Genomic DNA, 15,960 nt, shown 5'->3' with positions numbered 1-15,960 from the left:
ACGAGATTTCTTATAAGTGATTATATATTTACAAAAAAGGGTAACAACATCAACAAATCTTTTGGTAATCAAAGTTGAAAAACTCATTTTCACGACAAGAGGTGTAGACAACTCTTTGGTAATGTTTTCTGAAAGAAATGACTCAACTATAAAATTGTGTTAAGGTTTCCAAAATAACAAAATATGTCAGAATTTCAAAAAAACCTAAGACAAAAAGGCAGAATCAATCTTGATTGTTAGAGTTAAACATACAAAATGTGTAATCAACCCACACACAAAAAATGTGCTTATCAAGACTCTTTAACAACCTATATCACTATAATTGTTAGACAATGTAAGCATACAATGCATTAAATGTTCAGTGCGAAGGTTATCGTCATTACACATAATAGGTTTATCTTAATTCTTTATGTGCCAATCATCTGTACAATAAGATAGAGTTTCCGAAGTCATACTTGCATTTCACAAATTGGGAGATAGTTATTGTCTAAACATAAAGGAATTTATACTTAAGAAGTGACTATTTAATGACAACTTATAAAGAAAACAACCAAACACATCATCTACCTGTATATTAAGTTAGAATACGAATAGAAGTTTCATCAATCAGAGACAACGACAAGAATTTCACTTGACAGTATATCTCATTTGCATCTACGAGATTATCTTCATATTTTATCTCATGTTTACAAGGGAAACCTACCACTTCCTATCAAATTGAGATTATGCAATTAATGTTATTATGTTAATTTAGAATAATTAGATTACAAATAAATCTATGTAATCATACTTGTATTAGAAATCCTTATATACAATATATGCATATAACTCATTCTCTTTGTGCCATAAAAGACCTACACAGCGGAGAGGAAACATTCGTAAAAATAGCATCCATGAGATATTCCTGAAACTGATTAGAAATTATAGATACACAATACCTTTCTTGTAATCATTGATTACAAGAAAGACCTTCTTGTAATGACGAAACATTAAGTCAACAAATTCATTAACTAGATAAATTTAGAGGTAAATATAAAAAGGCACAATAGTTTATCGCTCTTAGCAAAAACAAGAGCGTAGAAAGTTACAATAATAATTAGAATCATACACCTTCTTTTTTATTTCTTGATGGATTACATTATAGAACAAGCATGGGGGTTCTCATCACTAAACGATGCACCTGTTTGATGATTGAAGATGGACGACGTCTGAGCAGTGTAATTATAATAGGCGGCATTCTGGCTATCATATCCATGTTTGTAGTAGTTGTAAGAAGAAGAAGGCTGGGAGGCATAGTGGTTCACCGGACCATTACATTCGTGTTGATTAAATAATAAACTGTTATTATCTGGATTGTACGGCAGCTGCCATAGCTCCGCCCTCCTGCCGGTTTTCCGGACTGTTTTCAGAACCTTCTTCTGCTCAGCCCATCCGGTGACCGTCACTTTCTGCATGGCCATGTCTATGTCAATGTCATCCACCCCTGAGCAAGATTAAAAACTTAATACGATTAGTTAATAACAGAGAGTTTAGGGTTGAGTTTGTCTAGAGATTTTATTATACCTTTTAGTTTCTGAAGAGCACTTCTGACCTTGCTCTCGCAACCGGCGCAGTCCATGTGAACCCGCATCTCTGTGATCTGAATATTGCAGAAAATTCAATTAAAGCCAATTGTGTGTCATATATATATATGTGTGTGTGCGTGCGCGCGCAACTTATTTCTACCCCGGCAATTTTTTTTTTTTAATCAAGAGGAAACCATCCGAGCCGGACTACTTAAGGCAAAGCCAACCAAACTGAGCATGTCAAACTGTGAGTTTAATAATTAAATCTATAACTATTAAATTAGTTAAATTAAGAATTTAATTTTAAAATATTTTAAAAAAAATTTAAATTCATACCCTTTTATATAAATTTTTGTCACTTAATCTACTTTGACAATTAGAAATACAAAAGTTCTAGGCATTTGAGTTAGACAGGAGAGAAGATGTTGGTTACCGTAGACATTTTCGCTGGCTGAAAGTGCTTCAGAATTTGCAGACTTTTGCAGGAATTTTTGCGTGTGATTATATATTTCGCCAATCAAGGATCGCGTTTGTATAAATGTAAGAGATGTTTAAGGTAATGTTTATATATAGAGAGAGACTCGCCAATTTCATCCTTCTTCCTTGCGTTTGGCTTAGTTTATATTATATTTTTTATGGCACCGACTGTTTTCGTTGAGGCAACGTGAAGTATCCCTTTATTATCCAATGGGAAACTGCCACATAGCATGTCTTGCATGGGCATCCACCATGTTACATGTAGCACTTGATAATGATATAACGCTTCTATCCCAAAGGGTTGACTTTGATTTTCTACAACAAGTGCACATGGTAGCAAGTTAGCAACCCTCTGGCTTCGGATCATGTCTAATCTTTTTAGTACAAACAGAAGCAATTATTAGAGAGATCCCTTATAAGCAATTAAAATTTCTGACTTTTTTTCTTCAAAGGCATCCTTATTTGTGAGAAGTAGATCATTTACAAAAATATGCTTCAATTTAAATTAAAGGGTCTTGAATATTGTTGTAGGGTAATGTTTTGACAAAGTATAGTTGTAAAGGAAATTCATCATTCCACGAAATTTGAATTAAATTGCTTCTATCTTAATCATACCACATTAACTTCCATTACATTTATATTTATTGTTTAATCATTGCTTTAAACTGATGTTAATGTCTATCATAGTTTTACTCTTTAGTATTGCCTCTTACCAAATCACCCACACAAAACTTATACTCTCCATAACTAGTATCCTTTTCCTCATTGTTGGTGTCATTCACCTCATATGGATTTTGCCTCTTTTTATCCCACTCCCCCAAATTATTATTTTCATTTGCATCGATTTTTCCACGTTTCTATACTAATATCAGCGAGAAGTGAAACTGTCATCTTTATCAAATCTTCCAATACCATTAACAACCAATTCAATTTTAAAATTTGTAAAAGAGATTGTTTCATTTGCACTGACTACCATTCATAACTTCAACTGCGGTCTCAAACAATTATAGTTTTAATAATTGCATTAATTCTATCCAAATTTATTATCATATTACCCATTGTTCACATTTGTTGAATCTTTAACCTTATTCTTATAGCATCCTAGTTCAATAATTTGAATAAATATCAAGATATTATAATTATCTATTTAAAATAAACAATATCTTAACAGTAAATCAGACTATTCGATTAAAGATATTTTAAATAATATTAAAGTAATTATGTGTGTTTTTTTATCAATAATAGGACAATCTCAAAAAGGATGTTGAATCTCGTAAATAAAGATAACTGTAACACATCTAAATAAATTTCACATTAACAATGTATAAGAAAGATATTATGTATAAATAAGTATCTCATATCGCTTAAAAATAATTATACATCACTGATTAAATAATATATAAACTTTTAAACTGTTAAAATATATTATGGGTTGTAAAGTCAAATCGTGGTAAATTATGTATTTAAAACGGACAATATTTTTAACTCCGAATTGAGTTACAAAACTAGGGATGTTACAATTCTCTTTGTTATTTTCAGTTGAACCCACACCATCCATCAACATGGAAGACGTTAAACTTCGACATAAACTTATAACATTAGAGCTATTAGATTTTATTCTGTTCGGCACATTTCTTCCATTTTCTCAAAAGCACTAGACTTCCTCTAGAAAATCAACCTTTCAAGCATTAAAAAAGAAAAGAAGATTCCCTTAAACAGCGAAACGTAAAATTTAAAAAAGAACAAAAAGATTGCCACTTTCACATACAAGATTGCCACTGTCTTTCAATCGATAGAGGATGCAATTCCTGTTGTTGATAAAAAGACCCAATATTATAAACAAAGGAATAGGAGATTCCTTAACGGAATGAATCCATGGATTATTATTGTCTTCTCTTGTGCTCCCAATTTTGCATCATAGTAAGGCTATTGAATGGGTGAAGATCGAACTACTTGAAGAAAGGAAACCACAAATTGCCATTTTTATCATATTATATAACGACGAATGACCCTCTATTGTTTTATTAAATGAGCAATATTATGTATATCTGTTTTAGATATATAAATATATATATATATATATATATATATAATATCATCATATGATTGAATAGTATTTTATTTTTAATTCAAAATTACTCAATCACATGATGACACATATATGTATGTATTTATATACATAAAATAAGTACATATAATTTAATTGTTATCGAATTATTGCCAAGTAAATACATTATGTGCTTCATAATAACGTAATATCTCTGTGGAGGCCAAGTAAACTTATGCTTTTCATCATAAATAAATAAAATGAAGAAAGGTTTTACAATAAGAAATGAAATCTACCAGGCACGAAACATTGCCGCGTAGTCATAGTTTCGAAAATAATATGCATAACTGTGAGCCAGGATTTATATTATCACATTCTTTTTTTTCTCTTACAGAAAAGTCTCACTATTTTTACATCATATAGCTAAATGCAATCCCAACCATGTAAAACATTTCGATTCCTTCTTAGTATAATAGTTTATATATGTTAAAATATATATAATCAAGGACAGACATCGTATTTTCTCTCAAGCCTAAGTTTGATTTATTGTTATTACATGAAAAACGCAACGATTATCTAGTTTATGATCATTTGTGCCGACATGAGCCGACTACCTTAGCCAGTGTTTTGCATACCAGCGGCAATACCTTTCATGGTCAAAATGAGAGTATCTTCCAGACCAGGAGCATACTCACTTGTAGGGTTGAGCCTCACAAGCTCTGCAGCTGGCTTTCTCGATTCCATGTACTCTTTTGACAAGTGTGGCCTCACCTTCACATGGAAGTTGGCGTCGCGTATCTGCTTCAAAGTATATGCTTGGCATACGTTAAGTGTAGTGATGTATGCATCGCGAAGTCGGAGCCTCTGCTTCAAGTAAGGATCTCCTTCAAGAAGATCTCTATGCCCAGCAACCTACAAGAAAAATTAATTTAGACTCTTTATACACCCATTTAATTCTTTTTACATTAAGTTCTAATTTCAGTATAGAATACCTGGAGAAGAAGTTGCTTTGTTTCTTTATAGTTGAGTCTCAGTTTCTCTCCAAACGGCCTCAGTTCTTCTGATACAAGGAGTTTATCATACAAAGCAGCAATGCCTGGGTCTCCCTTAGCAAACACCATTTCAACCAGGTCAATTGTGACCCTGAAGAAAGGCCACATGTTGTACATCTCCTGAAGCATGTGGAGATTCTTTATATCTTTCTCAATCACATGCTTAAATGCTGCCCCAAAACCGAGCCAAACAGGTAGATGAAACCTCGTTTGAGTCCATGCAAAGATCCATGGGATAGCACGGAGTGATTCAATGCCTCCACTTGGCTTACGTTTTGATGGACGACTACCAATGTTCATACGGCCATACTCCAACTCTGGTGTTGCCTACATCATCCCGAAGATTAAAAAGTTTGGAATTGATTCAACAAATTGAAGGACAAAGTGATGACGAAATACTTACAAGGCGAAAATATTCAACAAAACGTGGTTCTTGGAATACTATGGAGCGATATTCCTTTGTAGCTATAACTGCCATCTCATCCATGAATGCCCGCCATTCTGGCTTTGGTGAGACCGGGGGGTGCATTCCATGCTCCAGTGTAGCAGCTGTAAAACGCTGAAGTGTTCTAAAGCATAAATGCTCCTCCCCAAAAGATTGCTCAATTACTTCACCTTGAATTGTCACACGAAGTGATCCATTGATTGTATCTGGTGGCTGAGACAGTATAGCGAGATGAGTGGGGCCCCCTCCTCTTCCAACAGTTCCTCCTCGTCCATGAAACATTGTGAGCTTGATGCCATAACGCTTTGCAACCTTTACAAGCTCTTCTTGAGTCTTATATAACTGCCAAGCTGCCGACAAACGACCAGCATCCTTTCCTGAATCAGAATAACCAATCATGACCTCTTGTTTCCCATTGATCCGGTTTCTGTACCAATCAATTGAGAAGAGACGGGCCACAGCAGCAGGAGCAGCTTCAAGATCAGCAAGCTTTTCGAACAATGGAACCACCCTTAATGGATGCTTCACATGACATTCACGTTGTAAAAGTTCCACAGCAAGTACATCGGATGGGGCTGTAGCCATTGAAATTATATAGGCACCAAAGTTATCAGGGGGAACTTCTGAAATGACATGGAGCGTGTCCAACACGTCAGCAATTTCTTCTGTTTTTGGAAGATCAAAGCCAAACAGAGGGCGTTTGCCTCTGAGCTCAGATAGAAGCCATTCCTGCCTTTTCTCCTCAGACCATTCTCGATAAGATCCTATACCTAAGTACCGTGTAATAGCATCAATGACATCAGTGTGCCTGTCAGATTCTTGACGGATATCAAGTCTCACAAGGCAAAGCCCAAAGGTGGAAACTTGCCGTAAGAAATCAAGAAGGCTTCCATCAGCAATTGGCCGGTCGCCACAAACACAGAGTGATCTGTAACACAGTTCCAGGGGTTCCAAAAACTGCAAGTAAAACCAAAAACCAATTATTATTATTTTTTAATGTAATTTAAAAAAAAGGGACACAATCAAACATCTCAAGGCAACCCTAATCTTTTGCTTTGGAAACTAGTCCTGTTGTCTGAGCCTCATCCAGTAGCAACTTAAGATTAGCATCAACAAATGTAGACTGCAGTATCTAGGTCATTTGACTAATTAAGATGACCCAATTTGATATATTGTGTCAGTCTTGGCAATTTGATGATTCGAATTTCCTTGACAAGGAGATTTAAATATTTAATAGGAGACCTGCTCCACATTAGTAAAAGTTGAATCCTCAGGAATGTCAGAAATCCCATTGGCTAACAGCTGACGAGCACGTTCCCGTGTATTATACAGTTTGTCTCTGACATCACCAAGAATAACACGATAGGGCTCACTTGGAGGAATTTGTTTCCAAAATTCTGCATTCAAATAACATTGATGAGTTAGTGCAATGCCGATTAACCTGAATTGGTACCCAAGATCTACAGAAATTAAATCTTTCCAACAGAATTTACAGATCATACAGAAGGAAAGCAACATTCTAAAGCAAACTGTATACACACATGTATGAGTAAACCTTTCTTCTAAGGAAACAGTATTGATAAGGTCATTGTAACACTACCATTCTGAAAATCTGAGTTTTCACAATAAATAGAAACTCTATGAAAATCCTAAAAAGAAAAGACAATTTACAAAAGAAAATGATATTACAAATGAAAAGACAATTCACAAGCAGAAATTAGAATTGATATTACAAACCTATATAGTGTTTAGAATCTTTCTTTGAGGATCTATGAAGTTCATCTGCACGGGCACGAAGTTCGTCATTACAGCGCCACATTGATAACTGCAATGACAAATTACAAAAGCAAACAAGATAATTGGTAACAAGAATTAGCAACAATTGTTCTTTGCTTGAACCTAAGGCATTCAACACCCTAACAGGCTACTGCCATAGCAAAACAACCCACATCAAAATCTAATTGTCAAAAAAGAAAGAGTTAATTCATTTGATACCTCAAACATAAGATCCTCTATTTGAGAGAAGTACAAGTTAGCTGCCATCATTCTAGCCAACATGCATACGTCTCTTGTAACCTCAGAAGTTACCCTGGGGTTTCCTACAGCCCATATACACAGATATTAAGATTATATTAAGATGGGAAAGTATCATCTTTATAGAAGATATAATCTCAGAGAGGGAGAGCTAAGCAATAGGAGGCCTTGGTCCCACTGTAATAATCCAAAAAAACATTTCTGTAGATGAGCTTTCAAGTAACAATTTATATTCCTTGGGGGGATATCCTATTTTTGCTTAATCCTTCCTGTTATTTTGATGCATCTTGGTAGAATAACATCAACAGTTACAACCCAAAAAAAAAAATCTACAGTTACAATTGTGACGTTTTTGAGTACTAAGATGTGTGAGAGGTAGTATACACATGCAGTATAATTATTCTTTGATAAGATTTTCAAGAATGGTTATAATATATGGATAACAGCATACCATCACGGTCTCCACCCATCCAAGAAGAAAATTGAATGAGAGGGGCATTATAGGGAACACGTTCAGTTATCCCTATGTTCTTCAGAGCTGTGTCAACACGACGCAAGAATTTTGGAACACCTTTCCAGATTGTTTCATGGAAGTAGCTCATTCCTGCTCTCATCTCGTCTTGTGGAGTAGGAGGAGTTCTTCGAATCTCATCAGTACGAAAAGCAGCTTGAATCTGCATGAGATTAGCATAGCAATTCAATTAATGATGCTGTGCACAAACAAAATTAATATTTGATTAAAATCTTAAAGAGAATAACTTTCACGTAGTATCACATCAAAGTTGATTTAGGATTTTCGGACATAAAAACAAGCATTGGTCTAATTGTGGATTGAGATAACCATCAAGATGAGTCAAGTTTATGCATCAAATTAAATGAATACAGGAATGTCAACGTGTAAAATAAAACCTTTCCCCAACTGAGCATTTCATGGTTTTTAGGTAATAGACCATCTATTATGATAGAGCTTAAATATGACTTGAACCATTTGTAAGTATTTGCATGGCTATATACCATAAGGACCATTTGTTATTATCAATATCAGCATACCTCTCTCTGTAAAGCCTCGTCAAGTTCCTGCTTATCATCAGGAGTAATGTCCTTAGCATATAACTGAGACAAACAATTCCGTATCCTAAAAAGATCCAACCAAAACATATAAAAGATCAATTAACAAGAACCTAATAATAGGTTGTAATTTAATAACTTAGAATCAGTTGATGACAATGTAAGAATCCCAATAAATTACAATCAAGATATGCACCTTTTAACAAATGCTTTAATGTGTAAGCTACTAAGATTGATCCAGTTAATCTGAAAATGCAAAGATGAGGCAAGAGGACAACAAACCTAGCATGTTTTTGAAGCAAAGATCTTCGAACAGACTGAGTAGGATGTGCAGTTAGCACCAAATCTACAGTCTGGTTCTTCAAAGCATCAAAAACTTCTTCTGGAGATTTATGCAGTTTCATGACAAGCCTTTTGAGGGTCTCCTCAATGTCTGATTCAGTTGTTGCTGAATTTTCATCAATGAAATCCCCCTTCTTTAACTTGATTCTTCGTCGGAACGCAATTTGAACTTCCTCAGCCAAGTTGGCCAAGTTAAGCATGTGAGAAAACGATTTGGTAACAACAATAGTATCACCAGGATCCAAACTTGTTAACACTTTTCCGAGCTCATCCAACTTTTGAGGGTCATGCTTCCCTTCATACTCAGCTGACAGCTCATAACACTCTTGAACCTATAGAACATATAGGATTGTAAAAGTCAATGAATTGTCATGTTTAATACTAGTCTGCCTGTTGCAGGAACTGCTAAATTCCCCATATAATTCAGTTCATCAGAAATAAAATACAGAAACTCCAAGTGAAATTTTGCAAAACATTATGCACGCTTTTTTCAGTCTGTCAACTTCTATGACCAACTCAAATGCCATTGACGCTACAATCCCAATCATTCACCCTCAATTTCACTAAAGAAAATTGAGAAAATGTGACAAAAGTGGAGGATGTGAGTTTCATGTAGCGCTTTTGTTTTGAAAACAGAAATATGATTTCACAATGCCATACACAGGTGTGTATTAGGCGCAAATGGTTAAGCCGCTTTTTCTTCAATCAGAAACAGTTAAAAATCTAATTTTTAAATTTTTTCGTTACAAAGAGAGAATTTTAATAAATAATAGTAACTAGATGAATAATGGTGTGTATGAAGTTTATAACATGCTTTCGCATTAATAAAAATTGACTGAAAATGAGAGAAAAAACCTCATAAGAAAGCTTTTAAATCGTGAGCTTGATTAACAATGACGCAAAGTAATTTTGATTATAAAGCAGCTGATGCAAAATGAGGGGCAACGTTTCAATTTCAGACCAGAATCTCATAATCCGCGATTCTACCAAGCTAGCGGTCTATGAGCATAATCACAAAAGCTAAAGTCGTAATTATAGCTTCAAGTTTGCAATAGCAAAATATAGCACACAAAACAGTAAACAAAATAAAAATTCCTCAGAACTTTCAAGAAATCAATATTGTTGCATGACAATACGTCCATAGAAAACGTTACCGTTTCTCCGATATCTTCGCCGTGTAAGTCCTGAAGAATATCAAGAAAGCGATCCAATAGCAGAGCATCATACTCCACCAACTTGTCATCCTCAGAAACCTTCGACGGTGCCAGCAACCGCAATTGAGCATCTATTGATGACAGCTTCTCCAGATTTCTAGCGGCCATTTCTCACCTTCAATTTTTTGCTCTTTTTCACACCTTTTTACAGTCGATACTCTGCGTTATAATTTATCAAGCAACCGAACAACGAAGAGCTTAAATCACGACGTAAAATTATACTCCTGAAAAAGAAAATGAAAAAAAAAAATTGTTTAAAGTAAAAGAGTGAAGTGTAACATGTGATTTTCCAGGTGAATAGCTTTCGAGCTCCACACGAGAAAGTGAGACTGAGAGTACGCAGAAGATGGTAGAGAACCGTGTCGCTATTCACGGGAGAAAGAGAGCTGTGACGTCAAGTGGAAGGCCAAAACTCAACGACACGTATTTTCTTTCCAGTACTTTATTTATAGATAGCGGTACGATTTAACAGCAACAGCCTCTTCTCCTTGTCCGTTACAACGGCCGTCTCTCCCACGGGTGCCCAAGAAAAAGGGCTGATCCGGTCGAGTAAATTCAATTCAAATAAATTTATAAATTTGTGTTAAATAAATTTAAATTTAAAAATTAAATATTTTTAAATTTTAGTTTAAATTTGATTTTTTAAACTATTTAAAATAATATTATTTTAATTATTTTTTTAATTATAATATTAAAATTCAACTAGAATTTAAACATAAAATTAAATTAAATTTACCGCTCTCTAAAAGAATTAAACTTAAAAATCTTTACAGTAAAATCGATATTTTAAAATTTAAACTCGATTTTATTTAAATTGAATCAAATGCAACCTTAGACAAATTCAAATTTGTCTATTCTTTTTTTTTTTATATATATAATACAGATTACTTAAACCCTTTTTTAAAACTATGGGCATGGATTGGTACCTAAATCTTAAGACATAAGATAAGAATATGATTTGTTTTAAATTTTAAGCAAAATCAATAAATGGTATGATGTGACATCATTAAATTAAAGTAGAATGTTTTTAATGTTTATTTTCTTTTATTATTATAATGAATAGAAATTGACTTGGAATATTCCTATGGAGGAAGCATCTCCCCTTCTACTTTTTTGTTTTTTTTTCCTGTGGACTTGGCTTGGGATTCTCATGACGAGGAATTCGATTCTTGTTGCTAAAATGGAATATTCCATGGTTAATATTTGATCACAGCTGTAAAAAGAGGGATTCTTAATATTTTCAAGCAAAACTAACTTTAAAAGGTACACAAATTATATTTGTATAGTAACTTTAGGGGGCTAGTACAGTTGATTTTCATGGGCCAAATGACTGTTTCTCACTAGAAATTTGATAAAGCGGTATTTTTCACTCGTTTAGTAAAATAACACGTTAGTTTTAACTATTAAAGAGTATGAAAAATTATATATATTTTTTTAATTTAAAAAATTAATAATTTATCATTTAATTTAAAAAATTAATAATTTTTCTCTAAGATAAAATTTGAAAAATTCACTTTTACTGTTTAAGGTTTGATATCTCAAAATTTGTACACGTTCTATGATAAATAATAACCCTCTCCTGAAATTTAGTCAAAACCTTCATTTACTGGACGAAGACATTATTGAAGGATAACGCTTCATTCTCCCTAGGTTTGGAGTTAAGTCTTCAGTGGCGGGATTTAGATTGAAAACTAGGGTTGTCTTTCGCTGAAGAGTTGAAAAAAAAAACCTCAAGTATTTGGAGGGAAAATAAGTCTCTTTTCCAAGTTAACGCATAAAGTAAAATATTAATTTTTAAAATCTAGAAAAAAAAAGATAAAATTATATATTTTTTAATATTATTATTAATATAACGTTTTCACTATTATATTTAACAGTAATTTTAACACAAATTTTAGAATGGGGTTTTTTTTATTTTTAAAACCGTTATATATATGCTTTTGAAATCAAACTAAAACTTTAATAAAAACTAATCCTTTGGCCCATTTTATTTTATAACATTCAAACCTTCAAGTGTGAGGAGGGAATGAACAGTGTCAAGAGGGAAATAACCGAATTCAATTATTCGATCAAAAAGACTAAATATTGTGCTTTTATTAGTTGTTAACATAAAACGTTGCCGTTTGCACAATTTACACCGTTTCCTTAAACTCAACTAAGTGTCCCTTACGAAAATTGTTAACATTTTGTCTCCTCATTAATAGACTTCAACATTTTCCTCTTGTTCACACAAACCGCCACTCATCTCGTGTAGAGCCCTCTGCTTTTCTTCTTCAACCTTTCCATTTTCATCAGCCAACATTCTTCTCATCCTCATTGAACATAAAAGCTGTGGATTTGGTCTTGCTAGAACAATATCAGATGAACCACCAGACTGTAGAATTTAAAGCAACCTGCAAATCACTCAGAGCCATTATTTTTTTGTTTTTAACCGGGGAAATTCTATTTAATTTCATCGAATAAATAAATATATAATATAATAATTAAACTTATAATTACTACATCAGACGATAACTTTTTCTACTTGTGGAATGTGGAAGGACGCAATCAAAGGGGTTGATTTGCTACTTATAATATCCATAATAATAGTGTTTTTGTAATATAATATAAGCATTTTGTCTTCTATAGCTTCTCAAATTTTTTTTTTTGGTAAGTATGAAAATATATTTATAAAAAAAAGGAAAAAGAGCCTTCAAGAGAAGAACTCGAAACAATTGAAACTCATCCTTTTTAAAAGTAAGGACAACAAACTAAAAATAAAACTGATAAGAAACTCACATAATAACTATAAAAGAAACTTTTTTTTTTTTAAGTCTATCAAAGTTCAAATAAAAATCAGGCTCTTACCAAAACTCACCATTTTCAAAAGCAATGGTAATAAACTTTAAAAAAGGTAAAAAAATCACACAATAACTACAAAAGAAATTACTCATCTTAAAAGTAATCAAAATTCAAACAAAAATCGGGCTCTTACCAAAACTCACCATTTCCAAAAACAAGGGCAACAAACCAAAAACAAAACTAGCAAGAAATTCACATAATAACTACCAAAAAAAACTATTTCTCTTGAGAGTCTATCAAAGTTTAAACAAAAATGAGACTTCTACCAAAACTCATCATTTCCAAAAGTAAGGGCAATAAACCAAAAACAAAACTGGCAAAAAATTCACAGAATAATTACAAAAAGAAACTACTTCTGTAGAGAGTCTATTAAAGTTCAAACAAAAATGGCCCTCCAGAGGAGGACAAGGCAACAACCTATAGCTTCGTAATTATCGTCATCACCATTTGGTCATGACAAACTTTGGCAATTCCTTAATCTTCTCTTCATTTCTTGCAGAATTGATGTAACGAAGTGTTTGAACGGGCCCACCTTTACTTTAGACACCCAAACCAAACACAATTAATGGACCACAAGAAAACTATGCCCAATTTCTAGATATCTAGTAGTTTAATATTTAATCGATTGAATTTGACAAATACAACCTTAATTATTTGTGTCATTTTTAAAACAAAAAAGCCTTCGTGTTGTGAAGAGAAAGAGAGACAACTCATCAGAAGCGGTAAGCAAAACATATTTGCTAGAAAAATGCACATTAAGTGGCGGTGGAACCCAGTAGAAAAAGACCTCTTGAATACGTAATTAAAAAATTTATTTTATATATAAATAATAATATATTATTTTATTTTTAATTTTAAATTATTTAATATTTTTTATTTAAAAATAGAGGTTAATTAATTAATAAACGTGAAAATACTCAAAATAGTAAATGGTTACTGCCTGCCACTGGTACGCTATCTTCTTCTAAATTATCTCGAAAGTTGAAAGGCGACAGCTTCCTTCAACACGCTGATGTCATAGTTGGGCAAAGTCAGTCAGTCAAGCCACCGTTTGAAATACTGCAGTCGATGGACCCCTTCCCATCTTATCGTTTTGACATTTTAAGCACATCAAAAATGCGAAAAATATATATATATATATAATCAAATTTGATATTGACTCTCCCGTGGAAGCTTTAATTAATTTACCTGCTCCAACAGTGGTACGATTGGTCATTTGATTGAAATTTTAATTTATTTAAAATAATTGATTTAATAATATTTTTAAAACCAAATTATCATATTAATTATTTTATTAATTTATAATTAGATTAAAAATAATTTAATTTAATTTATTATTATATTATAATAAAATTTTTAAAAGATATTATTTTATCTATCAATTTTTAACATTAATAAAAATTAAACTCAATATCTAGTCAATTGGATATTAATGAAATCTCAATTTTCTTTACATAAGCAAGTAAATTTCAACATTTTAAATAATAAATGATGAAAATGAACCATCTATTAACCTTTTTACCCATTTTTTTTATGAGATTAATCAATGAAAAATACCTGAAATATTGAGAATATTTTTTTAAGACATATTTATGTATAAGATAATTTTATCCTATCCTGATATATTAATCATACTCGTATAATCCCTAATAAATAAGTCAATTTTGTAAGCACCCCTTCATTCAGTCATTTTAATTAATTAATTAATTAATTACCTAATAATAAAACTATTTAGTATAAAAATTTAAGTGGGAAATTTATATTAATATTGCTAAAACCAGATGCGGTGAGAAAAGCCAATGACTAGTCAATTTTCTAAAGTAAGTTGAAGAGGGATAAAATTTGGAACATGATTTGATATGGCACTCCAGAGATCTGTGTGCCCTACAAATCTTGATGATTTGGTAAACCATACCCAGTTTCTATTATAAAAATATAATGTCTAGATCTACTTGATAACGTAAAGTATGGTTAAGAATCTGAAGATGAACCAAAATGATCAAATTTATTTAATTAATCACTTTGCCCACTGCCACTCCCAAGGGGTAACGCAAGCATGTGGTGTTTCTATTTATTTTTTAGTTTTCAACGGAATAATTAATAAATTAATTTCTCAAAGATAATAAAAAATAATGGCACATGGAATTTTGATATAAAAGGTACGTCTAGTTGGGATAAAATTTTAAGAATCTGGATTAAATTATAAATTATTTTAAGATATGATTTTGATTAAATCGGTTAAGTCATTTAGATTTATCGGTTTAATCAAATTTTTAATTTTGATTTCTTAGAAATTATGTGAGTAGGTTTCTTAGAAATGAAGACCGGCTAAAAGCATCAATTACTACGACTATAAAACCCCAAATTAAGATATTCTAATTTGTTTCATAGAAAAGGCGAAAGAACATTCCCAGTTTGTTTTATAATTTGTATTTATTTATTAAAATTTAATTGTAGTGGGGTTTGAGTGAAAAAGAAGAAGAGCAAATGGTATAGTGCCACGTGGGTTTAGCACATCTTGCTTTAGTGTATAACTTTCGGCTGTATTGGCCAGGTGTGGAAGCAACTCAACTCAACTCAACCTTCCTTTAAAAGACTTCTCACTGAGCCGCGTCGTCTGAAGCAACAATCGTCTGTCTATACAACATCGTCAGGAACCATTATCAGGCGTTGGCAACCGTCGTCATACGTTGTCAACAGTAGGGCACAACAGCAGCGCGCCTTGAAAGAGCTAGGAAAGTGGTGTTTCCTCTGATTTTTTATATTTTAGTGAAAATTGGTCAGTCGTGAATTAGATTGAACCGCGAACCAGTGTTGAATCACTGATTTGCCTATAGTTCAATTTAAAAATACATAAAAAAACGATTCTACTTAC

At 32.6% G+C, this 15,960-nt stretch overlaps 2 protein-coding genes across 3 annotated transcripts; both read right to left on the bottom strand.

Annotated features, from left to right (window-relative positions):
* Positions 1-1,055: 1,055 nt before the first annotated feature.
* On the bottom strand, positions 1,056-2,098 carry LOC123195419 (heavy metal-associated isoprenylated plant protein 28). Its single transcript, XM_044609099.1, has 3 exons — positions 1,999-2,098; positions 1,564-1,639; positions 1,056-1,483 (listed from the first exon to the last, which is right to left on the bottom strand). The coding sequence occupies exons 1-3, from the start codon at positions 2,005-2,007 to the stop codon at positions 1,134-1,136; spliced, it is 435 nt and encodes a 144-aa protein (XP_044465034.1). The 5' UTR covers positions 2,008-2,098; the 3' UTR covers positions 1,056-1,133.
* Positions 2,099-4,517: 2,419 nt separating this feature from the next.
* Positions 4,518-10,659, bottom strand: LOC123196822 (phosphoenolpyruvate carboxylase 2). 2 transcript variants are annotated; one of them, XM_044610954.1, is made up of 11 exons: positions 10,524-10,656; positions 10,185-10,403; positions 8,971-9,362; positions 8,671-8,755; positions 8,072-8,294; positions 7,582-7,685; positions 7,324-7,411; positions 6,829-6,983; positions 5,545-6,543; positions 5,082-5,468; positions 4,518-5,001 (listed from the first exon to the last, which is right to left on the bottom strand). In XM_044610954.1, exons 2-11 carry the CDS (start codon positions 10,350-10,352, stop codon positions 4,705-4,707), a joined length of 2,898 nt encoding a protein of 965 aa, XP_044466889.1. In that variant the 5' UTR covers positions 10,353-10,403; positions 10,524-10,656; the 3' UTR covers positions 4,518-4,704. The 2 variants fall into 2 exon arrangements, with proteins under 2 accessions (XP_044466889.1, XP_044466888.1); XM_044610953.1 differs by having other exon boundaries at positions 10,185-10,659.
* Positions 10,660-15,960: the final 5,301 nt, after the last annotated feature.

The sequence above is a fragment of the Mangifera indica genome, chromosome 14 (genome assembly GCF_011075055.1).
Source record: "Mangifera indica cultivar Alphonso chromosome 14, CATAS_Mindica_2.1, whole genome shotgun sequence".
NCBI lineage: Eukaryota > Viridiplantae > Streptophyta > Magnoliopsida > Sapindales > Anacardiaceae > Mangifera > Mangifera indica.
Note: the sequence above shows the minus strand (reverse complement) of the source record. Positions and strands in the feature narration are given on the sequence as shown.